General features: G+C 35.9%; 1 protein-coding gene across 7 annotated transcripts in view; it reads left to right on the forward strand.

Annotated features, from left to right (window-relative positions):
- ERC2 (ELKS/RAB6-interacting/CAST family member 2) overlaps nucleotides 1-27,559 on the forward strand; it is a 406,984-nt gene that overhangs the window by 15,767 nt on the left and 363,658 nt on the right. For all 7 annotated transcript variants that reach the window (XR_015275160.1, XR_015275158.1, XR_015275161.1 and 4 more), the window contains exon 2: nucleotides 1,216-2,015. Coding sequence is in view for 2 of the 7 variants with exons in the window: in XM_086846817.1 (XP_086702943.1) it covers nucleotides 1,359-2,015 (657 nt within the window). In the remaining 5 variants the exon portion in view is untranslated. The remainder of the gene's footprint in view (nucleotides 1-1,215; nucleotides 2,016-27,559) is intronic.

Raw genomic sequence — 27,559 nt, forward strand, 5'->3', positions numbered from 1 at the left:
AAAAGAAAGACCACAACTAATAAGCTCTAAAAGGCAAAACAAGTATGTAAAAATGCATATTGGAGACATAAACAGAGGGCTAAGTAAGTTATTAACTAACTCTAAGCAAGAAACAGAAATTAGTGATTTATCAGACTGTACAATGAAAAGGAAAAACAGTGTGGATATGACATAAGATATAATATTCTGTACCTCTCCTTCTGAGGATCAACAAATTTATACCAAACCCCACTGCCTGGCCATGTGTCATATCTACTGTATCTAAAAATATTGTGTGCAGTTTAAATTGACACTGGCAGTTCCTGCTAGCAGTATTTCAGCAGACCAGAGTGTAGTGTTGTTTTGGGGGTGTTTTGTTTGTGCTTTTTCTTTAATTGAGTGAGCAAGAAGGTGGGGTGACTTCTATCAGTTTAGAGGATTTGTTGTTGCTTTTGCTCAGGCTCCGCCTGGAGCCAGTGGAAGGAAAATGATCTTCAGCTCTGGTCTTGTGTCTTTGAAGGAGCTATGGAATTATTTCAGGCAACTAAGAAGGATACAAGGATGGATTATTCCGAGGGCTTGATGAGTTATTTGGCCAGAGGATGGCTGGCACTTCAGAATTAGGATAAGCAGTTGCATTGCCCCAGTCACCATGATGAGAATTTTTTTTATTGGTCAATGTGTTGAAGCTGAGACTGCAGAAAAGCTGCACAAGTTCTTGTGGTGGATCAAGCTGTGGGTCATCTCTTGAATGCTGCATGACAGCTGAAAAGAGGGACAGATTTGGACAGTGATGTTAAAATGCCAGAACTTGAAAAAGTAAATCAACAAATTCCTTTATACAGGTGTGCCTTGGGAATGAATTCTGGAGGCTTTAAGAGGGTACTTCTTAATATCAACAATAAATAATTTTCTTTATAAAAATTTATTTTTGTCAGTCATTTAAGTCCATTAACATACCAGCTAAGATCTTTTATTGGGCCCATGTTGTTCATTCCAACTTAGTTTAACAAGCTTTAGCTCAAAGTTTTCTAGCAAGAAAGAAATTGGGAGTTTTGTTTTGATTGAAATTAGTTAAAAATGCATTTTCAAATTAATCATACTAAATATAAGATATGTAATAGATTTTATTTTTAAAGTTACTACTCTGGGAAGTTATTTTTTCTGATATATGGTGATTACTTGTAAGTTTATTTCCTGAAATGAAAATATAATTTTATAATATTTTTTTTTCAGGTCTGTCTTTGGAGGAAAACCGGATTTTGCCTACTGGAAGAATGCAGTGAAACTGCCAGTATTTCTAGCTGGAATTATAAATTTAATATTCAACTTTAGCGTTACTAGTTTCTTACTAAATAGTACCTCAAAGTAGAAGAAAAATGTATGGAAGTGCAAGAACAATCGGCAACTTGGAAGGAAGTCCCGCCAGGTCTCCCCGCTTGCCAAGGTCCCCTCGCCTGGGTCACAGGCGAACCAGCAGCGGGGGAGGAGGGGGGACAGGGAAGACTTTATCCATGGAGAACATCCAGTCCCTTAATGCAGCCTATGCAACATCTGGACCAATGTACCTGAGTGACCACGAGGGTGTAGCTTCTACTACTTTCCCAAAGGGCACAATGACTCTTGGAAGGGCTACAAATCGAGCTGTGTATGGTGGCCGAGTCACAGCCATGGGGAGCAGCCCCAATATTGCTTCTGCTGGACTGTCACATACAGATGTCCTTTCTTACGCTGACCAGCACGGAGGGCTGACCACATCCTCACACCACCACCACCACCAGGTTCCTTCCATGCTGAGACAGGTTAGAGATAGCACCATGTCAGATCTGCAGGCTCAGCTTAAGGATCTACAGAGGGAGAATGACCTTCTCAGAAAAGAACTAGACATTAAGGACAGCAAGCTGGGATCCTCTATGAACAGCATCAAAACTTTCTGGAGTCCTGAGCTAAAGAAAGAGAGAGTATTGAGGAAAGAAGAAGCAGCTAGAATGTCAGTTCTTAAAGAACAGATGAGAGTTTCTCATGAAGAAAATCAGGTAATTAATTATGAAAGTTTGTGTTGATTTACAGCCAAGCACTTGATGTTTTGCTTTTGGTACTGTATCCAAATTTGATATTTGCCACAAGAACTGTATGTCTTGGTGTGTCTGCTTCTGACTGCTAAACCTTAGGAAAGCGCACTGAGAATCCACATGCAGATTATAATTTCCTTCATGCAGCATCCCTTCACATTTTTTGATGGAGAAAATGATTGTTGTTACCCTTTCTCTTACTTTTGAAGCTCTCGCTAGGGTTTTTTTTTTTTTGCAACAACTATCTGAATGTTGTCTAGGCAACATTTTCTGAAGAGGTAAATGAGCCACTTTTGAAAAAGTATAAATAAACACCCAGAGGCATATTTTGTTTAAGCTGTACAGGGGCTTAACCATTTTTAAGTTAAAAGGAGATAAATCCTCATATTCAACTCTCTGTACTTCTGCATTACAGAATGAGGTGAAGGTTTTCAGTAACATTTCAGAAACCTGCATTGTAGAAAAGGAGTATCCTGTAAATATATATTGTGTTTCAAGTACTTCTATTCATGATGTAACATTATTTTCCTGAAGTTATAAAAAGATTCAAATATTTTAATCTGGATGGATAAATCTGTAAAGTCAGACTTAGAGACTTTGCTATATCAAATATACAGCTATATATACAAAGCTATACAAAACAGCAGCACAGAATAAATAAAAAAAAGATCCTTTTTCCACACACTTTTTGGCTTCTGATCTTATTTTAAAGCTGCTCCTTTTTAGACCATCTGTTAACTTTCCACAGACAAAAACACAGTCCTGTGTTTCTCTCACTTCCAGATTCAAATCTAAACTTCTTAACTGGCAGGCAGCAACAACTGAGATTTTTAGTTTACTACTAAGTTTGGGATCAATTAGAGCTTCTCAGCAAACTTTCCACCTTTTAGGCATGTCATGAACTTAAATATCTACAGAGATGACAAGTCTGTTACCACTCAATTCAGTGGGAAACAGACTGGGTTGTCATCAGGAATTCAGTCCCATGAATTATTAGTTTGTTACTTTCTTGTATAACTTTTGTATCCAGACTGAGGGTAGTAGTTGCTGATTATTTATTTTTAGCACTTGTGCTAGGATGCTGCTTGAACCAGTATTACCAAAAAGATGCATGGTGAAGGTTCTGTTTTTCACAAACTTTGTTGGTTAGATATTTTAATGGTGGTAGTTGGTGTCACTTTAGGAGCAGAAATATTCTAATACACTGTCGTGTGTTTCTTTTGGAAATGTCACATTAATATCTTATACAGACATTTGCAATTTGAATCTGCTGTTTAGAGACTTCATCACACAGCAATGAGGTTATGTTTTGATTTTTTTCCCCTAAAAGCCAGTTTTTCTTATCTTGAGGGGAAAGTAGTAACTCAGTTATGAGTTCATTCATGTTGTATCTTTTTGACAAATACTCTTCTAACAGCAAACCTGGCAAAAACAATGTATTTTGCCCAATGTGTGTATTTAACATGAAACCTTACTCTATAACACAATGACATGAAGTTTGGGTAGCTCAGTATTCCATTGCTAACAGTGTCCAAACATTCACAAAAGAAGCCAAGTGTATAGTGGTGTCCCCCAGAGAGTATTCCTTGTGATCCAGCTGCTGGTTTTTTGTGCTTAATAACTCGGTGGACTTTAAATTCAGCTAGTTCTTTTTGGACCTGTTTTAAATACTGGTGTCTGCAGGCTCTTCCAGCCCAACATACCTGTGGAGAACCACTGCTTTTTATTTGGTTTTGCACTAGACTTTGGCTGCTTTTGTTAGGATTTCCCGCTCCTCGAAAGAAGTAATAAATAGTTGATGTCTGGTGCCAGTCTCAGTGCTTCTTAGGACTTGACAGTGCCATCATCACATCCCTCCCTCAGCTCTTTCCCAGACAGGAGAATCTTACCATGTGTTATAATTCCTTGTGAAACAATAACATGTTTTTCAGGCCTATTACATGTTGGGGATATTTTTTTTTTTTGAGGTGAGGAGACCAGAAGATCTTAGGTTTTTTGATAAGGTGTAAAATCAGTTGTGTTGATGTTGTAGTGTTTGCCCTTTTATTCTTTGTCTCTCACAGGAATTCACAACAATTAGTTTGTTCTTTCCAGTTTTGGATGCATTTATTTTTGCTGCTGCTGAGTACTAAGCTAGTATCTTAATGGAAACATTTATCATAGCTGAAAAAACCTCTACATTAATTCTAACTAGTTTAGATCCCAGCTTGTTATGCTTAAAGGCAGGATTATTTTCACTCATGTGCCACTCTTATCTCCCTGAATTTCATCTGCCAGCCTCTATTTGCTTAGTCTTACAAAATTCTTCTTTGCATTTGGTTTTTGTCTTTACTGCTCTGAATAACCAAACTCCATGAGGAAAATTAGTCATCTTACTGATTGCTGTTCTCTGGGTTACTCAGGAAGTGTCAGTCAGCACAAAGCCCAGCCACAGGTTGCAGCAAAACTCCATGGGGACCTTCTGTCGGTTTTAGGAGTCAACCATGTGTTTCTGCTATTTCCTCTCTTGTAATCAAATATTTGTATATAAAAGCACCCATCCTCTTATGCAATTGCTGCTTTCTTTCCTTGTAAGCATTTGGAGAGGAGCCTTTCTGAGGGAATGGCTTTGGAAGTCCAAGCTGGCTGTCAGCTTGTTTGTCACTCTTTTTCCAGGGGGTTATTGATTATTTCAAACAACTAATTTAAATTAGAATCATCAAAAAGCTGTAATTTTAAAGTACTGAAAAAAGTGATGTGCTCTATCTCATCTATCCTAAAAGAGGTTGGTCTGCCCTTGTGTGTCTGGGGTTTGCTGGCTTATAAAACTTTCCTAAAAACTGAGTTGTTTCGTACTGATACACTAAAAAGTGTTTTCACACTGGCTGTCCATGATGAAAGTGGCCCTGCCTGGATTCCTGGGTCTCCTAGCAAAGCTTGGGAATTCCCAGGAGACTGGAGAAGGGCAAATCTATCCTCCTGACAAGAGAGAATGAGTGAAATATACTTCATATGTTTATAGTGGTTTCTAAAGAAATCTTGCAGAACCCAAAAAATTGTTTGGAAGCTGTATTTTTAAAAATTGCTAGCTATCTCTAAATATGGGGGTGGAATAAAAAATACACTAACAGCCAATATGGATTTGTCAAAAATAATGTCAAAGGAGTCTTATTTTTTTTGGATGACAGGAAAACACACCTTATACATGATGGAAAAAAAGTAGCAACATATTGATGTTAACAAAACTTTGTCTCAAAAGATTTCCCTTTAGTGAGTTGGTGGGAAGCATGACAGGAAATTGCTGCTGTGTGGAGGACTATTTGATTGGAAGCCTATGTCAAAGTGTAATCATCAGTGAGTCACGGTAAAATTGGAAGGATTTCTAGTAGGTAGGGATCTGTCATGTGCTTGAGGCTTTCATCAGTGTCCTAAAGGATGAATATGTGTTATCCATCCAGATAATGTCATAATTGGAAAGGCTTAAAAACATCCTGGAAAGTAGGATTATAAATGAAAATAATTTGCCAAATAAATTAATTAGGTTGAAATAGTAGGATCTGCTCAAATCGGAAAATTGATAAAATTACACCTTTTGGAAGCAGAAAGGGATCCATGAGGAAGTTATGGACCGTAACTTGGACATTCCTTTTTTCTTTTGAAAGTTATTATATTTTTGAAAGTGTATGCTTTCAGCACCTGTACTTTGATATCACAGCCCACATTTAGTTGTATTTTGTTCTTCACATTCTTTGTGAAGAGTATGAGTGGAATACTGACTGGAATTATGTATGTGTGGATATACATAGTGACAGGACATACTCTAAATGTTTTTAACTATTTAAAGTGGTTCTTCATCTTGGAATCATCCATTTGCAATGTCTCAAACAGATTTTGTTGGTTTTTTTTGCTAGGTAGCTAGTTATTCCCTCTGTTCTGACTTGTATAGAAGATTCTAATCATGTGTAATGTATAGAAAAGTTAGTGTAGAAGGTTTCAGTGGAGAGCAGAAGGCCAGGAGGTGGAAAGTGCTGGGAAGACATTATTCGGCAATATTCATTTCCAAGGTTGTTGCCTGTCTGTCAAGAGGGAAAACTAATTTATTGATTTGGATTAGCTGCTTCTAATACAATACATTAATGTTTATTAGTTGATATGCTGCTTTTATGGCATTGCAAAAACTGAATCACCGTGACTTTTTTTAAAGTTCATATTAAGCCCATTTGCACAAAATAAACTCATTTTACCTACTTAAAAATGTCATCATTTACTACTACATAATTAATAAAAAATGGGCACTGGGTGCAATGAACAGTGGCTCTTTTTCAGTCATGGCATGGTTTTATGTTCTTGGAAATAAATGGGTGAGCGTGATCCTTTTTTCCCCTACAGAAAACCAGGTAATTTTAATTGACTTAATGTGTTCTTTGAAAACATATTATGAGTTTCGAGCTTTTGAAGTTTAGTTCCTATCCTGATACTGCAGGAATTTATTAATGAGATGATGAAAGGATAAAAAGGATAGTAAGCAGTAAGTTCCTCTGAGGCTTATAATTTTGAATATAAAATTTTCTTGAAGCAGTTTCTTAGAATAACTTTTGTCCATCTGTAGCAATATGAATAACTGAGATGCTGCAATTAGCAGAATGGAGCTGATAAAATAATCAGCAGAGAAGGGAATGTGTATTCATGATTAGAACTTTGAGTAGCTCCTCAATGTTACTTCACGTGCTCTTCATTTTCACTTTGACTCATGACAAGTATCTAAATAGAAAAATAAAAGGAAATATATGAAAAAGTATTCTGACATGGCGTTTCCCTTCTCTGTACTAATTAAACTATGTTCCTTGTAAAACACTGATTAGGCTAAGGTATACATTATTAAAAAAAATAAATCTTTTTTAGGTATTTTATGCCCTTTGAATTTTTTGTGGCTTCATTTTACTGGAATACGCAGGGAGTTATCAACACTTGGGTATTTAGTGTGAGTTCATAGATAGGTATTGCCTTCCTTAATGTGTCAAAGTATGCACTTGATTACTAGTTGGAAAGGACCTTTTATTGTTTGTTAATACCAGATGTGGTCTGAGGAGAATTTTTGGGGTATAAATACTTTTCAGCCCATCTTACTGTGCAAATGTGTGAAACAGCAGGGATTTTGAACCTTATTGTGACTATTAATGAAGTACATGGTTACACAACTCAAAGCTAGGAGCCTGAGGAACAGAAATGTTGTGCTTGTAGTTTACTAAGCTACCTGAGGTATGTTTTCATATTAATGATCTTTAAAAAAAAAAATAAAAATTTCCTGTATTTTTACTAAATGGGTCTCTTCAAGAAAAAATACTTCCAAAGTCCAATTTTAATATAGTGTTTGCAGCCAATGAAAGCTTCTTAAGGTGTTTTAGGATGAGTCTGTAAAGCCAATAGGTTCATCACATCCATTCACCTTATTTTGTTTTTCACTGTACTGTTGTTTCCTGCTTTCTTCAGCTTTTTAAAATGTATTTGTCTTGAGCTGCATGCATACTTGTTGATTTTAACTTTATTTTGCATGTTTCCACTGTTTTCATCACAAACTCATGTACATTGATGGCAATTTAGGTAAGTGCAAAATATTTCTTCTTCATTTATTAAATGCTGCAAAGCGCTTAAGCTTTTAACCACACAGAATAGATCAAATGGTCATTACCTGAATGGGAAAGCAGAGTGAAATCAGTGGATTTTCTTATTATATTGAAAATAATAATATCTGTGAAATGGGGAGAGGCCAAAACAGCAGGACTCTTCCCTGAGGAGGGATGGGTGTAGTTGGTGAGGAGCAGTGAGTGAGCTGTGTCAGAAGGGTGTTGCCCTTGGTTGTTACTGATGAGGAGGAAAGGTTCCTGGCTCTGGTGGGGAGTAGAATTTGATAAGGAGGGGGCCATGATACTAAAGATAACCAGGGAAATTTTGAAGCCTGCTCAAAAACAAGGCCTGCTTTTTGAACTCACTCAAGTTTCCATTTAATTGTATATAGTACAAGTCTTAACTGCAAAAGCCTTCATTCAAATTGAGAGAATCACAGAAAGAGGAGGGAGCTGTGCTTTGAAAATTAGATCTGTTCTACATATTTTGATTTGAACTGTGTAAATCGATGTGTAGCTTTTGCAATTTGTAGATAGAAAGGCTGAAAGAAAGTCCTGTTAGAGTGAACTTGTGTGCAACATTAACTTTCAGGTACCTGGTTACTGGTAAAGCATAATGGTCTTAACTAATTCAGTGAAGAAATGCACAAATACTGTGGTATTACATTCCCTCTGAATCCTCTAGAAGGTAGAGGTCAGCTAGTGGGTTATATGTAAATCATGATACACCAAAGCATAAATCAAATTTTTCAATCCAAACTTGAAAAATCACTGTTTGCAATCAACATGTCTGTAATAACAGCCTGCTGTTCTATTAATGAATTAGGTTGTGATAATCAGTGTTTTGCATTCAGTGGTCACTGAATTTCATACTTGAGTGACAGAAACTAAGCTGTATCTTGAGGGAAATCAAAATTACCAACTACCCTTTATTTGGAAGCCAAGATTCTTTCCAGGTCATTCTGAAAATGTACCTTCTTGTCAGTCCAGCGCTCTGGGCTATGGAGTATGTGCTACCTACAGAAAAATTGAGGTTTGTGGTGAATTTAATGTTAACATGAATGCAATTGGGTACATATTATATTGTCTTATCTGTCTTAATATATATTTTGAAGAATCAAAAATAAACCCACAACCTTTACTATTTCTGATAATTAATACTGTAATTAAAATTACAATATACCACGGAATGATACTACAATACTCTGGAAATCTGAAGTTCTTCCTAAAGGATTTGTTTTCAGAAGCTCATTGGGTTGTATGCTGGTGTAAGTTTTGCGAGCAAGGGAGATGTGGCATGATTTTTCATCATTGGTTAACCACCACTTCCTACATCACCCTCTGGTAGATAAAACTTATTTTAGTATATTTTAATATATTTAGTATATTTACTTTTAGTGTATTTTTCTATTTATAACTTGTACATTCATGGTGTGGTTGAAATATGGGAATGAATGAGCGGCATAATTGTGTATGAAAGATGCAGTACTTTCCTTACACTTGAGAGATATTTTTGTCTTCAGATTCCCTGGTGCAGTGAAGGAAGGGGGAGGAGAGAGCTAAGGGGTAGAAATCACAGAAGTCGCTTAAGAAAGCCAAAGGAGGCATTCTTCATCCTGTTGAGGCAACTCACCCCTCGAAGAGGGAGAACTGTCAGACTGAGAACTTGAGCAATTAGATAAGGATGCTTGTGATAGACTTTTCCACCTGAATACACAGCACTGTCCTGGCTTCAGGACTGCAGAATTAACAAGCAGTGCCAGTCAGGCAGAGTCTAAGAAAAAAATATTTATAAGCAACATTTTAGAAATTTTTTCTTAAAGATGTATATAGATGTAACAATAAAGCATGAATTGAAGGCACCAGTGATTTTGTGTTAAATAGGGCCAGGGCATTATCCTTTTCAGGTCTTGTATGAAGCATTGCCTCATTGTGTAGAGAAGTGGTGCATTGATGGCTAAACATAGAATCAAATATTGGAGGAAAGATTATGCAAATTTACAGGAAAACAAGATTATCTTTAGGAAAATATTTTTCATACTTATTTCAACTAGAGGATCTCCTTTTTTTTTTTTAAATGTCACAGTGGTCTCAGAAGAATGTGGTAACTTGATCTAGTTGGAAACTCTATTTGAAAACCAAATTTTGTTCCCCAGTTTTTCTAGGTGTTAATTTCCCAACTGTATCCAGTTGAATTGTTTCAACTGTGTGAAGCAGAATCTACTCTTTATTTGATATCCTTGAATTAAGCTTTTGGCATAACGTGGGGATAAAACATATTAAAAAAAAATAGTGCCATATTTATTATATTAAATATTTTATGGCAAATTTTGTAACACAGTGTCACATAATTAATATTTCAAGTACTATAACACATCTTAATTAAAACCCACTCAAAAAAGGAGAGAAGTAGTTTGGATATAGGAAGACACCTTTGTCTCACACCAAATTGGTACCAACTTCTGCAACTACTTTGTTCAGGTGCCTTTCCCCTGACCTTTCTCTCCACCAGTCTTCTCTCTGCATTTGCTGCACACATCTGCCAATTCTGGAGACTGGCATTATTGTCCAGCTGGCTGGTTTATTTCAGGGTAACTTTTTATGTCCTCTTATAGGTTTTAGATAATTGAAAATTTGTGAAGCTGAGCATTGTATTAGATACATTTTAAAAACAATTCCCATTGTGTGTGAAATTTCTCTTTATATTCTGAGGAAGGTTTACCCTTAATAGCTCTCAGGGCATTCTATCAGTATTTGAACATCCATTTGGAATGGGTTATTCAGCTTGTAGAATTTTGTAAAAGGAGTGTTTCAGTTATATTTCATTTATTTGAAGTTCTACTCTTTGTGAGTTGTAACTGTGTTTTAATATCCCAACCTGAAAGTTTGTGCTTTGACAAGTGTGTGGTTTAATGCCTTCTGATCTCTGCCAGCTCATTCTTTTTCTGCAGAACTTTGGACTTGAGCAGGGAGGGGCACAGAGCACTTGCAAAATCACTTTATTTCTGTGCCAACCAGCAATTTCTCACGTTCTTCTCTTCTGCTGTTTTGCCTAAATTGTCAGTGTCATGTTTAGGGTACTTCAGGTGTTTTACACTTGCATAGCTGCTTCATCAGAATGTTGCATACTGATGATATTGTCACTGCAGTGAACAGCACAATTTGCCATTGAATTCCACTATCTTGAGTAGGTCAATAGTGCATTTTAGCTCTAATACAGTGTTTGGTGTTTGCCCTGGGCAATATATATACATATATATCCATAAATATATATTTTTTTTCATTCTGTCTTTATATAATCTGAATGGTTGGGGTTTTTTTTAGTGTCTTCATTAAGATAAATTTTTTCTACTACTGTGGAAATATGTGGTGTGTTTTTTTTTTCTCCCTAATCCTGCCTTAATAGTGTCTACAACAAATTTTAGCCTTTATGACTTTTTTGTCATACTTTTTTTCTAGAATAAGAAATTATCCATTTTTAATAGTAATCTTAACAGATAAAGAATTCTAGAATGTGTAGAAACAAACAGATTTTACTGCAAAAACTATAGTAAATCTATTTTGCTATGAATTTCCTTTTGTTTTATTGACTCATTTTTGCCAGATGGTAGAAAATTCAGGAAAAACACATAATGAGGCTTGCTGCTGTTTTTGTTTTTAATTCAGCTCGCAAAAGGCTACTGGCAGGATTATGTGTGATTAAGAAGAGTGAGTCAATTTGTATAAACTCCTTATTTATACCATTTACACATCTTACACGTTCATTATTATCCCCCTTTCCTCTGATGTGCTGTTCAGCTTTGACTATGCATTTTCTTTGACTCTTAAATTTAGTCTTCTGTATCTTGAGGTAGGAATTCTGAGGACAGTGTCGCTACTCACCTCCTTTTCCCAAATTCAAAAGTAACTCTCCTCTTCATCCTGTGGTCATTTTCAATCCTGTGGTCATTCTTCCCCTCCTGTTTCACTGTGCAGGGGAAGAACTGTAGCAGGCATCACCCAAATGTGAGAGGATGAAGAGTTTAGATGTGAGGAGAGAGGAGAAAAGGCAAAGTTTCCTGTTTCCCAGGGTTTGTCCTTCCCTTTTCCCATATTGTCTGCCCATGAGGAAGGGCATGGAGGGAAGGGCTGTGCTGCAGGACCAGCACTTAACTGAAACAAGCATTTGGGAATGGGGACTTAGACAGAATGGAAGAATTGTAGGTATTTCTAAACCTTTGAAATGACCATTGTGAAATGGGTTCATTCTGCTCTCTTTGCAGTTCAGGAAAGAGGAACATCCTGATAGTCTGCAACAAATTCTTCTGAGTGAATTTACTTGCTCTAACAAATGAATAAGGGAAAATAAATAATATCAGTTCAAGCTGTTGAACTTGCTGCTTATAGTGTGAATTTCCAGATGTACACAAATGATTCGAGTACTCAATCAGACATCAGATTTTTTGATGAAAAAACTTAAAATTTGCAGTTCATAGGCCATAGAGGAAGGCAAAAATTTTGGTGCAAATTCTGGAAAGAATAAACCACAGTTTAAACCAATAAAAAAGCAAGACCCCACCAACAGTCCAAAAGAGAACTGTTACATGAAATAAGCATGGCTTGAAATGTTCCTTTCTTTAAAGCACTAAGAAGTGCAGTTATTAAAGACACCAAACAGCATGATGAGATGAACTTTAATATTATAAGAGTATTCTGTAACATAATGGTTTAGCTGTGAAGCAAGAAAACCCAAACAAATTTGGTAAAGAGGTAGTTTCTTTTAAGAAGTGATTCTGTCTTTGGGTGTGAATTGCATTCCCTACGGCTGTTATAGGAGAATAGGGAAGGGGAATATTCTCATCTCACCTGCAGAGGCAAACAATGAACTTCAGATCAATGCCTTTGCAACTGCTAGATACTTAAAACCAGTGCAGACCATACAATTAAAGTGAACTTCATAATTTAGAATGGTTAACTTAACTAGTACGTTGTTTCATGTAGTCACTTCCTTTTGCTTTTCTGTTGAATTTTAGCCAGAAGTTTATTGGTTTTGGACCAATATGTGTCACAACTCCTGCTATTCTGTAGGAAAAATTACAACTTCAGGAGATTTCAGAGACTTCAGAGAGAAGATTTCCTATAACATCAAATATAGATGAAGCTTTATTTCAAATAAGATATTAATATTTTTTGCATTTCAATAAATTATACTGAAATGTTCACTTATCTTCTAGGAACACATGTAAAACAGCTGAAAAAAGAAAGGCAAGAACCCTGGAGAACCCAGCAGTAGCTTTGCCAATTTGCACAGCAATGTTGAACAAATGTAGTAGCACTTTTCATAGTGTGCCAGGGTGCACACTTCTGCACTTCACAATTCCATATACCAGGCTGCTTGGTAAGAATCTGAGGAAAAACAGAGCAAGTTGTGATAAATACTAGAAAGAATAAATATGTGTGCACATTTTTTCTACTGGTATTTTAAAATTCTGCCTGTGCACAGCTACGCTGTAATACTTTACATTTTAAATTGATAATTCTTGTATATGAAGTAAGTCTCCTGATCTGTCTCCGTTGTTGAGATGATACAGCTTTTTCTTTTAATGTCTTTCCATTTTCTGATGTTTATCTTGTGGATTGTTTTGCCTCAGCAATTTACTCTTTTTATCTATCTAGTATCTAAATAATGAAATAAGTAAGTCTGAACACAGTCTCATGATTTTGATAGTGCTATTCTATTTTAGTTTACAATCTCCTTTAAGCTGGGCAAAACCTGAATGACACAGCAAACCAAGAGGCCCTAGCAATGTTTCCTTTTAAAGGGGAGTGTTCAGTTCTTTGTACAGAATCTTTAAAATAATTTAGCTATGCTGTACTAAGTATTTAAGGAGCAAATGCTTTAGAAGTGTCTGTATTTGAGAAGTAAATTGTGGAGGTTTTATTTCAGAAACGAAAGCCCCTGTATAGCAGCTGAAGGAGTTCATGCTCTGTCATGTCTGGGCATCTGGAAATACTCACTGGATAAATGTTCTTTTTTAGATTTAGCCTCTTGGATCTAGAGAAAAACTTGACGTATTGGCAAAGGCTTCATAGCATCTAAGCATATGAATTTCATTCCTGCATTGCTTTTGAATATGGATCTCTGCCATCAAATAACTTAATTTGCCTTTGTCAATCACGAAAAAGTATTTTTATACTTTAGTGATGGAGGCTTTGATTTTTCTGGTGTGAAATATCACATCAGCTTTCCATCAGCTCAGACTGTTTTAGTTGCATGGTTTCTTGCTGTGCTGTAAGGGTATTCAGTGATTAAATCTTACCAAAACTGATCCCAAAGCTGACCTTTAAGACCACTATAAATTTCACTGAATAAATATTCTCATTTATCTTTTGCTAATATTATTCTGTATTGAAATTCATCTCTTTATAGTCATTGATTACTAAAATATAAATTGGGAGGTTTCATAAGTAGGACATCAGAACAGTGATTATGCCTAAAGGGATACAGGAAGTGCTTTCTTTTTGGTGTATCTGATTCCTGACTGTGAATTTAATTTGCCTTTTTGTTTTTTCCACTTGTAGTTGATGATCTGGAATTTGCAGAGTAACATTCTAAGTTACAGCTAACTCTATTCTGTTATGCTCTTGGTATACCTTGACTAACTTTTCAGTTATGCCCTGAGCCATAAGTAGCTTTTCCCTTGATAATGGAATTATTACTAATGAAAATTGCACAAGTGTCTGGAATAGGTGCTGGCACCTAGCACGTTGTGTGTCTGGCACACTGGATTCCTTTTCACAGCCCTTGCAGCATCTCTGTGACTTTTCATGGTGAGCCCTTGGTTTTTTTTTTAAGCGGAAACATGAATATGTTAAAGAATGAGTGACATTATTTGCGATGAAGTGGACCAATGTAATAAGATATTTCTTCTGACAATTCTCAGAGTACCATAGAAGTATGGAAGCACTTTATAGAAGTCCATTTATTGAAATCCAGTTTTACATTGGCTCTTAGATATCTGTAGTGTTCTTTGCTTCCATTAGATGGTTGGCAGCCTTTGGCAATTCCAGCATCCTTCTTTGTGAGATGAAAAATATCTTGACACACAAAAGTACTTGCAAGACTGACTGCTGCTCCTGTACTGGGGAACTAGCAATCTCAGGGGTTTGGGTTTTTGTTTTTGTTTGGTTCCTTCCACCTTGTGGGGCATATCTCTTTTATTCCTGTCCATAAACTGTTAGAAGATGGAAGAGCTTCTTTTATTGAAACTTTCAAGATTTTCCTATTTTGTGCAAGAATGCTTAGAAGTTGCATATTTTTTCTGAGAACTTTGAATTAATAAAGCAAGATCTTAAGACTTAAAAATTACAACATTTTAGTATTTTCTGGCTGTTAATATAGCAGAAAATGATTAGAAACCTTGTTTTGTTAGTACACCTTCTACTCCAGTATGCACGGTTAGGAACTTTACACACAATATGAATAAACTAACATAACAAAATTAAAATAACAGGAGAAACAAGAATTGTCTACATTTGCCTAATATAACCTAGCATAATGGGAAAACACAGAACTCTTTGAAGCACAACCAAATGTTTTTTATAAAAACCCTCCAAACACTTCAGGGGAGAATAAAAAAGGGGAATTTCTTGGCCTTCTTCATGGCAGAGGCTGAACTAGTGAAGTATTCAAATGAGTTTGTTGCCCTGAGAATCAGGCCCTTCAATATTGTTTTTCACAAGTTCTAGCCACTTTCCCAGGAAAGTACCTATAAACATAATTGTTTATACATTCCATTAAAGATATGCCTTTTGATGGATGTCTCTCAGGGCCAGTGCAGTTGGGAAGGTGGTGACCTGACTATCCAATCCCTGGTCATGGTTGGAAACTTATGAATACTGAAAGAACAAATAAATGAGAATTCTTGCACTATACCTTGAGCCGCATCTGTGTGAATCATTTTGTGTCCAACAGTGACACAAGTGTCTTTTATTTTTTTTTTGGTTAATTTTTTGTCAGTAAGGCAATGACAAGGCATTAGAAGGGAGGAAAAATATAGCTGAAATACAGAAACAGCCAGGACTGCTCTTTTGGGGTTTGGTACAAACTCAAATGTTTTCCTTATGTCTTAGGTGCTGTCTTAAGTGCCACATGTACAGGCTGTTTTATTTCCTGTGTTATCAGACTTCACCTTTAGCTGAAATTGCTCAAATCATGTGTTGACTCCTTAAGGTGGATTAGGTGGGAAGCACTGCAGTTTGTGAGTGAAATTCTGGTTATAAGGGAAGGTACCACATCTCAGGACTAGAGCAGGGAGAGCCTGTGGAGGGTGTGTGCTGATGGAAGGAAGTTGGATCCTAAATGCCCAGTTTTTTCCTTCAGAGAGATGCCAAGAAAGAATTATCTTGATTAATGCCAACCTCAGGTGTACTGGAGACACAGGCAAACTCTGGGCTCACCTCAGGGGAATATTAATTAGCACCAGCTCACCTACTGTTCTGTCTTGAGAACTTAATTGCTTTAGCCCAGATGAGAACAGTGATTCATAAAACAGAATTTAATGACTGTATTAGAAAAATGGTTGTGAATAAGAACATAAATTAATCCCTAGAGTAATTCCTTCTATAACATGAAATAGGGAATGTTTCTGCAAATTTAGCTTTATATCGCATACTAATTGAACTTCCTTTTTGCAAAATATTAATTCTGTTTGATTTATTTTTTAACATGTACAAAACTGCCTTCTTCCAACATATTAGAGCAATACTAGAATGTTCATTTGAACATTTCATTAGGTGGAGAAAGAAGTGTGTATTTGATGGGTCAAATCCCTTGGTCTCAACTAGTTTCTCTTGGGTGAGGTCATGTCTACCACTAAGAAATTTTATCACCTGAGCATTTGTCACCTGCCAGCTGTACTGTGCAGCACGTGGGTGCTTGGCTGCTGTGCCTGGAGCTGTTCCTGCTTGGTTTTGAGATACTCTGGGTATTGTGGAGGCATGGCAAATAGAAGGTAATAGTTTACCAAAAAAAATGGCAACATATGACTCATCTAAAATAGAAGTATTAAGTGGTGATTTTAAGTTTGCCTTAATTTAAAAATGTTCATAACATGGTTGCAGAAATGTTTACTTGGAAAAATTTAATTGAGAAATGAAAAAGTTTCATGGGGTAGTCTGTGCTATATTTTAGCTGAATGCCTGTAATTGAATTTACTCTGCCCTGAGACTGTTTATATTCTGCTTACTGTGCACCGAAGTTGGTGTCATAAATACATACATGGTTAAGGAATAACATGTCTGTCAGCACTGAATGAATGTATGGTGGGAGATGAGGGCTATGGAATAAAAATATTGGTGGAACTATAAATACGTGGCAATAAAAATGAGAGTGAATTGCAAAATTGTGAATGTGATTTTTGGTAGTTTCTATATCTCTTTGGCAACTGCTGCTGCTGCTTGTACTTTAATAAAGAAAAAACCACATCTAATAGCAGATAGGAGGGTAACTTGTGAGGATGGGCTTGGCACATGAAGGAAGCAGGGCTGTGTAAAGGCCCTGATTTTTCCTTCCTTAGAGTGACTGGTACCCAAACAATGCCACTTTTGAGATAAGCAACATATTTTCATATATCTTTTCTTGAGATAGAGAAGAATGTTCTCTTTAAAATTAGTTTGTGCAAGCTTGTACTTAATGCTTTGAAGGGAGGTTGTGAAAAATGCCTGGGGAAATTGGGAGCAGATCTCGCTAAATTTAGCTATTGAATTCATGCTGTGAAATTCTTTTAAGGTCTTGCAAAAGCCTATTCTAAAGTAAAGCATAAGTTTTGAAAAAGTGATGCAATACACACTCTATCGCCTTACATTGCTATATTTTCAGGACTGTGAAGTAAGCAGGAAGAAGAAAGTTGGTAATTAATTGTATTTTGTATATTAATAATGTCCTGTTTACTTGCTATTAAAATATTGAGAAAGTATGACCTAGCTCTCCTTTTATGAGTAAAAAATAAAACTTTTTGAAATATTATCTGTAAAAATCCAAATATTTTTTTTAGTTTTTGTTGCTAAAGCTTTTTTTGAAAATTCTATTGTACCCTTTCTACCAGGATCCTGGATCATCCTGTAGAAACAATTTCATAGGACTTTGTTTTCTGATTAGATATTTATCAACACATATTGATTCTTTATGTATAAAGGACCTTCCATATAGCTAGGAAGCATATTGATATTGTTATGCTGGTATGTGGAAATATAATAATATTTCAGTTAAGTGTAGTGCCAATGGCATATCTGGAAATCTTATTTTTGTCAACAGTCCAATTCATAAAAGACTCTACTGAAACCCATATGTTCTACTGAAATATGAAATATGATAGATGATCTTATGTCAGTGTTATCAGTTGGATCAATGAATGTCTAAAAACCCTTTTCCTTCTGCAAATGATGCTGTATTTGCTCAACATGTGCCTAAACCACCTTTCTTGATGAGAATAATTTACTTTTTTTAGAAAATAAAAAAATAGATGCCAACTTTTTATTAAAGTGCAGTTATTTTGGTGGTTATGCACAAATAGCAGGGAAGAAACAGTAAGAGGCCCTCAGGTTAGAGCTGGAATAGTTTATTAATTTATGGTATTTACGGAATACTGTAAAATGTGTAATAAGAGGAAACTATTCAGACTCTTTAATGGTGAAGTGTCTGGGGAGTTAAAAGCTTCTTTAGCTTCTACTTCACCGTTTATGACCTAATTCATAGATTCATCTTTCCATGTGACAAAATTGAAATGGAACCTTTTCAACTTCTGGTGCCAATTTTCACTGTGCCAAATCCAACTTTCCAGCAAAACTACCATCTGCTTCACAAACAAGTGGGGAGGCTTGAAGTCCTGCAATTAAAATTGTCATTTCGGCAACAGTGCTGTATTATTTTTATTGAATGTTTGTTTATTTAACAAAGTGGCATTCAGGTTTTCCAATCAGTGTCCCATTGTGAAGTGTGACATAAAGCCCATAGGAATAGACAGCTGCTAAGAAGTATTTAGATTTTCTTGGACAGACTGGAGGCAAATTTTTGACATGTTAATTTTTTTTTTGGGGTTATATTTATTGCTGCATTTTTGATGCAATGACATCAACTTCCAGTATCGGATTCACGAAAGATGGTTACCTTTTGGCTTCTCTCTGTATTTTCCCCATATTGTCTCTTTTGAGACAGTACAGGCTATTCTGTATGCAGGCATGTGTAATAAATTCTCTCTATAATGTGTTCAAAGTTATCTTGACTATTTGCCTATTCACTGCTCCCATCTCACCTCCACTATTGTGCTTTTATTACCCCTTTCTGGGTCCAGTTTGTCTACAGATTATACATTTTTTGCTGCCAGGTTTATTATTTCTCAGAGAGCTTCAATCTGAAAGTTTACCCTACAGATAAAACCTCTTTTTGTCCTCTATTTTCCCCCCTTGTGTCTTTTGCTGGCTCATGCCATGTTCTCAGTTCCTCACTGTTCTTTTCTCAGTGCTTTCTCCCAGCTCTTGTCCTGTTTTTGCCTCACAGATGTTTCCACATGGCTGTTGTGCCTGAGGTTGCCTATTCAGTTGGAGAATATGTCTTTGTACAGATTTGAGTGAGTGTTAGGTTGCTTAAATTTGTTTTAACTATTGTTTCTGCTGGTATGATCTCCTTTCCATTGCTGTCACTTCCTCTGTGAATTACAGTGTAGGAGCAAAACCAAACTTCTGGAAGTGAAGGAATGTCGAGTGTTTGATAATGGCTCCTGGTTTCTCTTGTCTTAATTTTGCTTTTGCTGTCTTTATATTCCACTGTACATTTGTACGAGGAGGGAGGAATATCATGTCCCTGGAGTGACAGTAGAGGTGGGCTGTGTTTCATATGCAGCTTAAAAATAATTATTATGAGCCAACAGAAGTGTGTTACTGAATGTTGAGAGAAACAGCGCGACAGCAGAAAGACAAAATATGAAACAGATGTACCATATGTTACTGTGCACTTGTTTTCTATAATAAAACCATGAGGCATGCAAGATAAGTGTATCATAAAAAAAAGTAAATTTGGTTTCTTTTTGTAAGGGTTGAGGAAAGCCCCAAATTTATATTTGATTCATTCAGAGGAACTGCCTTTAGGTCTGAGCATAGTGTTTACTGTATTATAATCACTGATGGTGGGATTTTTTTTCACATTTTTCTGTGCGCTTTTTGACAGTGGGGAAGGCATAAAATGGGCCTCAAATGCCCTTAAAAGCTGGTATAAATATTATTTTTGCAAGAGGGAGCAGACTTCTAGGTGATGAATTTATCAAATATACTTGTGTCCCACACAAGGTGTTGGGGAAATAATGGAGTTAGAAGGCCTATATGGCTTTTATGCACTGGGAGGTGGATAGATGTGCTAAGATTTGCCTGCTGTTTCTGGCAGCCTCCAATTATTTTACCATAGAAATGGGTAGAAAATGGGTGTTAATGTTGCCTTTAAGGTTTGCATGTAGGAATTACCTGAGTTACAGAGTATATTTATTGGTAAAGTATTTGTCACCTCCTACCTGGGATTTGGAAAAAAAATAGAAGAAATAGGGTTTTAAAACTTAATGCAAACTGATCCACTACTGAGAAATGAAGGCACTATGGATTTCTGTGAAAATTTCTGAGGTCTCTGAGTGTGTCTGAAAATAAGAATGTTTTGTGAAGTCTTCAGGACATTTTCTACCTGTAGAAGAAAGGAAAGGTCCACAGTTTTCTCTTAACAGCCCCACCTAGAAAGATCCTAGAAAGCTCCACAGAAAAGAGACTTGAGTCTTGAGTTAGTCTATAGAGTTTAGCCCTTTGTGTTTTAGAAATTGCAAATGTATTGAAATAGCAGATTAGAAACACATTAAATAAGATCATCAGCATATTGATTTTTTTTGTTCTGTCTTAATTTTATGTGTCACAGTAATTTGTGAAGCACCCACATTACTTTTATGTATGAGTAAAATAACTTGTTCAAAATGTGCCTCCCAGTTTCATATATGCAAGATATTGCACTTTGGTGATTTTTACAGAAATAATATTAGAAGAGCTTCATTTCATATTTATAGCTGCAGGTGAATATCCCAATGTGAAAAGTTTTCTTGAAGTTCCTTCAAAGTTTAGCTTGATGAAGAGGACTTCACTCTGAAATGAAAGAGAAATAATCTTTGAAACATGTGCAAAGTACCTGTTAAGAAGGGCTAGTAGATTGGTACCACGATAATGCTATGAATTTCCTATATAGTTAAGTTAAAGTCTGTGAAATTTTGCATTTTGAATAAAGGCACAAAATCTTTAGATGGGCAAAACTTCATACCCATCAGTGATCTTTCTTCTTCATGTTGTTTTCAATACAATTTTTCTGTATAACTTGATTCTATGCTAAAAGCAATGACTTGACTTTAGATTTTTGAACAGATGAAGTCTGCATTATAGTATTATTATAGGTGCTCTGTAGTACCTTTAGGTCAAAGATAATTTTTATAGAAAGCAAATAAAAGGGAGCTAATCTCTTTTGTTAAGGGCATTTACCAAAAACTGGAGTTAAAGATTCTGTATTGAATAGACTAAAATGCCATTTTTTGATAGATGTATGTTTTAATGGGTAAAAATGAGGCCATTATAGAAAACCCCTTGGGAGTTTAAAGAGGTTTCATTTATTATCTAGGGAGGTCTGAATTTTGATGTGCTTAAAATATTTTCATTATATGTGCTTTTTTATACATGCACATATTCCACTGTGTAGCTGCTGTGCTGATTGACATAATAAAATAGAAAATAAAAAAAACCTATTTATAATAATGATTTAATTTCTTATATTGCATCTGGACCAGTTTTTGAGAACAGCTGTGACTTCTGCTTTGATCCTTGATTTATTTTTTGGCCTCTTGTGCTTTTTGATCTGTGTTGAGAGACTAAATACTTTAGTAGCCAGGGATAAAGCTTTGTGCTGGCTTCTCTTGTGTGCTAGTTCCTATTACCACCTAACAATGAGCTGGGTCTGTGCATTCCCAGTTCATCAAAGGTTACTGGTATTTCAGTTGTTCCAGTTATTTAAACTGTTACTTGCTAAGTAAGCAACTGAGACTCATCATCTAGGATGGTTTTGGGGTTTTTTTCCCCATTTATTTTCCTTCCTGTTTGGTTTGTAAGACCTTTACTAAGTCATACACTTAAAATCTTTTCTATAAAAGTATTGCACTCAGCTTCTGCTTGAACTGCATTTAAATTTTATATCTCCCTGTAAGTTTAAAAGAATAATTACCTGTGTGGACCTGCTTTGTATCCCAAACCCCTCCTTAATGAGAGCAGAGTGATCACAGCCATAAACAATGACATCATCAACAAACAGTGACATCATCTAGCAAATACCTTCTGAACCAGTCTGTGTTCCGGACATTCTTTCATCCTGGTTCTCTCAACCAGAGAATCTGTCTCTAAATCAGGGGAAAAAGGGCCAGAAGGACATCTCTATCTGGAGCCCTGCTGACAGCAAACCTAAATTAATTGTTGGCAAACCTAGAGCAGATACTCTTGTTCACAGGCAGCTTGTGGTAGCTCACTTCACAAAGCTTTTGAACACTGAAAAAGTTTGATCTCTCAACAGGAGCTGCTGCTATCAAATACAGGCATAATATCAAAACTGCCATGTAGCTTCATTACAGGATATTTTAGGAGACAATGCATTTGTGTTTAGTAAAAGCAACATTTTATTAGGGAGAACAGAAGTGTTGAGGGGCGCCATTTGATATATTCTGACCTTTATAGACAAAGCTTCCTTTAAGTGGATGCCATTTGCTCTGGAAAGCACTCAGAATACAAGGCACCAGTTATAAAGTACCCCAAATGGTTCCATTTTACCATATATGTTTGAATTAAGAAAATAAAATTGAGTTCAGAGGGATGAAGACTGTGAAAAACATTGTAAAGTTTAAAATCAAAAGTCTAAAAGTGCTTCCTTTTTGTGTAACTTAAAGTAAGCACATTTTGATGTTTCTTTTTTATGTCATGAAAATTTTGATTTTACTGCTTCCCAGAGTAAGAGCCAGGAAAATGTGCTGAGAAGTCTAATTAGCTTAAGCTATTGCAAATACTTGCATTATTTCTGCTGAAATGAAATTTGAATTCTGGCTGGTGGAAGTATGCTACATTTGGGTATTATTTATAACTGGCTACAGTGCACAGATTTATTTATTGAGTGGTTTTATCAGATGCTTGCATTGAAGCAGGATTCAGGACAGAAAAATGTATCTGTGCATCAGTAATAACAGCCTTCTGGTACTTTGTCTCATACAATTGAATTTAATACCATAAAAACTGCGAGCATATTTTCTTTTGTAGGTAGGTATGTGGTTATCAGTCTTTTGGCACTGGGATAACTTTCAGCACAGTTTCATTTTGAAGAAACTTTGAAAAGAGGATTTAATATAGAGGAATATACAAATGAAGTTGCACAATAAGTCTGAGTAGAGATGCTTGATTATTAGGATTTATTCTGAAATTCTTGGTTAGACTTAGCACATTTAGCCAAAGAGAGGTCTTAAACCTGGTCCCTGGTGTCTTGTCAGGCTACCCAGGAAAGAAATTATTGAACTCTTTGCCCTGAACTTACAAAGATTCTAGCATTTCCATTCTAGATATTATTAATGAAAAAGGTGATAAAAGATTCTACAGAACAAAATAATTATGTGAAGTCTATTTGATTACAAAGGCAATTAAATGTTTAATATCCTTTGTTTTCTGAAGTGCCTGGAGCCATTTTCTCTTCTATTTAGTGATAGTTAAAAATAAATGATCCAGCTGGCTGAAAGCTTTTCACTTGGCAGGTAAACAGTATTACTCTCCAAGGAGGTCAGGATATTTTGCATTTCATCATTCCTGGAATTTGGTTTTTATGGTCCAGCTTGATTAAGCCTCCTGTGGCACTGGAAGAAAAGGAAGCACACTTCTTAAAGCTAGAAAATTGCTATTGACTAATTGAAGATCAGGACAATACAAATTTAATTTCTTTTGGTCCCTTTCTAATACTACTTCTAAACACAATACAGAGTAATCACAGAACAGTTAAGTAGAAATATGCATTGATTATTTAATTATTTAATTATTTAATTGGCAATTGTCTTGCTTGTGCTTTAAGCCCAGCTGGCACCTGAGCCCCACACACCCACTCCCCTGGGAAAGCATTGGGAGGGTGAAAGTGAGATATAAATAAAAAAGAAATAAAGAGGAGAAATATCTAAAGGAGTAAAAGTGGTTTAAATTCAGAGAACAAAGCATTGTGAGCTTGATTGGCCCCTCCAAACACTTTTCCTTGAGGGCTATTTTTCCTTCTCTTTGAAACTGAAAAAACCAGCAGAGCCCTAAAGTGATTACAGCATCTCCAGGTTCCCTTTCCAGAGGAATTTTTTTGACTAGTGGATTATGTGGGTAGCCCCCTCCGTTTTTGTCTGAGAAATACCTGAGGAGCAGCAAGTTCTCCCCATGCAAGTACAAGTAATCAGCACGGATTGCATGGTAATGTGCTGGCAGCTTCTGTGATGTGATGAACTGAGAGATGAAAAGGAATAGGGCTAATCCAAATGCATGTTTACATTTTACTGCAGCTAACAAGCTTTTTATATATAAATGTGCATGCAAGGAAAATATGTGGGCTTTGGAATGGATGGCCTTTGCCTTTTAAAGTAATCAATAATAAAAAAAAAAGCCTTGAGATTTTTTAGATTTTGGTTTGTCAATAAATGTTTGTTATGATGAACAGAGGAAAATGGAAGGGTTATTCACATTATCATATCCAGATACTTATTCTTATTGAATATGGATAACACAGGATTTCTACAGGCTCTGTGTATCAAAGGAAAAAAAAATCCTCTAATCCTCTCTAAAAAGTATAATGTTTTACTAAGGTTTTTGGCAGTAGAAATGGCAGGGTGCTATTTTAAGGTACACTCTTTTCTAAAGGCTTTTTTCCTCCAAGTTTCAGAGTATAAGTGGCCTAGACTTCTTTCTCTTAATAGATAAAATTCAGTATCTAGGACTGAACTTGTGTTTCCAATACAACTGAGACTATTAAAGAGAGGGTCAAAGTAACAGATGAATCATGGTGCTGATCAAGGTTATTTTAGTAAAAGGCAGTTGGGAGAGGTAAAAAAGCCCCAGGTAGTACCATTGACATGGCTTGAATAGACTGAATGTGCTGGGTTTTTTGTTAGAAGTGATAGCAAGTGGTTCATTATTCAACTGAATTTTGAATTAGGACTAAAGTTATATTAAATAAAAAGTATGAAATAGGCCTTTGAGCTAAGGCTCTCTGGTTCACTGTTGCAAACATCAATGAGGTCAGTATGTCGTGTTTGTGAGTACAATTGCAGTTTTAATGCTGTAGTCTTTCTTCTCATCTTGTTTTATTTCTTTCTTTTTGGTAATAGAATAAGTGATAATACAGAGGAATTGAAACAGGAAGAGAAGGGAAAAAAGTTGTAGAATTCATATCCTGTATTGTCTGAGATAATGGTTTAAGACTTGACAAAAGGAGAGTGTTCCATTGACCACCTGTTTGCTTCTCCCACCATGTGACATCTCTGTATGAGATACAAAAAATGATCATAGGAAAAAAATACTGCCTGTACTGCAGATTTTATGGCCACCGTTTTGGGAAGTGTTCTGTTAGGGATGAAAGGTAGTGTAATGCCTTTGAAGTTCCATTTTATTTTCATTTCTAGGATTTCTAATCTCTTTCCTGAACTCCATGATCACACTTTTTTGATGTCTAGTCCTCTTCTCCTCCATGTCTTTGTACATAGTCTGGCTATTTTTTTTTTTACCTCTACCTCATTGGTGACAGTTCCATACCACTGAGTGTGGCATCATTCCTTGGAGGAAAGGCCTTAATTATTTTTTTCTTGTGTTGTTGTTAGCAACTTTATCTTCCCCCCGTAGAGTACATTTGAAATAAGTAAATTATCCTGTGAGCATCAATCCACTTATTTCACCAGCAAGTTGATCTACAGGGTGCACTAAAGAAAAGTGTTGTGTTAAATGCTAATTCTCTGTGCATCTCTAATAAAATGTCTCTTGATTGGAGTGATGCTAATGTTTAATTAATGGACTCTTCTGTTTCACATATTTTGAACATAGCTTGACTTCTTGGGCTAATAGATTTCTGACTGTAAAGATGTGAGAGAATATTTATAGAATAAAACCTGCTTTTCCTCCTTTTTCAGTTGAAAAAAAAAATGCAGTTTTCTTCATAAGTATAGTGTTACATTTAATGGCTTAAGATGCAGGCTTCTAAATTGATTTATAATAGCTGATATAAGCTCTCATTTATGGTGGGTTGTATCCTTTACAAGAGCTTTCTTTGCATGGGGCTTTCTTGTCTGCTGAGTAGCATACAGGTTTGATCCAGAGAATTCTGGGGTAGATTTTACACCTCAAGGAGCATCTTGCATTACTGTTTACCTCAGAGGTGATGTAAGTGCATTTTCTTCTTTATAGATTGAGTGAGAAGGCATATTGCATATTATGGGAGCTGCAGCATGTGAAATAGTAGAGAGCAATTCCCCTGCAATTAATCCTTTGCTGCTACAAATGATCTCATCTGTACAGCATTAGAGTATTTCAGAGCAGGATCTCTTCCAAATCTTAGTGTTTAGATGGCCCTGAATTAGAGAACAATAATTCAATATTTTATTACCTCTGGAAGCAGTGCAGTTGTTTGAAATGTCATCAATATTAATATTTCTGTGCAATTAGTATGTATAAAACTGTTCAAAACTGTGGAATATGCTATTTCTGTTACTGGGAATGTGGTGTGAAAATATCACCTTGTAGAGTGATGATCCTCTTCTTTGTTAGAGGAAGAATTTCAGATGGAGAGGTTGGAATCAGCTCTTCTGGATTTGATGCAGGAATACTAAAGACTGATGAGAGCAATAGCTGAGAGAAGGCATGATGAAGAGTAGTTTGAAATGTGGGAAAACAAAGTAACAATTATAAAGATCATATTGCTGGTCACACTCATCCCTCAGTGTCAGTGCTCTCATTGCCATCCAGGCTCTCAGGTTTTTCATTTTCCAACAGCTTTGCTCTTAAGGATCAACAAATAGTGGCCAGAGCAGGAATGCAATGATGCTTTGCTTCCCTTAGCCCATATATATACAAATGTAAAGGTTATCCCATAACCTTTACATTGAAATTAATTTACCTTTGATTATCTATTTTTTTTTAAATTGTCTTCAGTTTTCCAGATTATTATTTAAGTAACTTTTGCTGTAAAATGTGTGCTTTTTGCTAGAACTCTCCTAAAATTCTAGGATGGAATCTGAATGGTGTCTACCAATAGAATAATTTATCTTACAATAACAAGGTTCTCTAAGAACATGAACCAAGTGTGGTGTGCTGAACCCAGGTAGTCTGGCTTCTGGAGAGATTAACTGCAGCAATGTGTGAATTATGAGCTTGCTAGTTAATTTTAAGTCTTTCACAGAAGTCAGGATACAAATTATAATCAGTGCTGTGAAACAGAACTGAGAAAACACTGAAATGTTTTCCTTGAGAAACACCTCTAGGAGCAGATGTCTCATTAAATAATGATTGTCAGTGCAGTCTTTGAGCACCTGTAAATCAGAAACAGCAAAATTTGTGAATCTTTGCAATACCACAAAGTAAACATAATAAAGGATCACGAAATTTTCTAGGTCTAGGATGCATCTGAACATGAATTGAAAAGTAGAAAGATATTATATAGCTTTTTACAAGGACTATAGCCCATATATTTTATTCAATTATTGACAGAAACTCACATTAGCTGAGCAGGATGCATGGAGTGTTTTGGATCACAACAGGAGAGTTGATTCTATACTTTCACTTCCTTTTATACAGAATAGAGCAAATCCTCTCTGG

The sequence above is a fragment of the Cyanistes caeruleus genome, chromosome 11 (genome assembly GCF_971803275.1).
Source record: "Cyanistes caeruleus chromosome 11, bCyaCae1.hap1.1, whole genome shotgun sequence".
NCBI classification, from domain to species: domain Eukaryota; kingdom Metazoa; phylum Chordata; class Aves; order Passeriformes; family Paridae; genus Cyanistes; species Cyanistes caeruleus.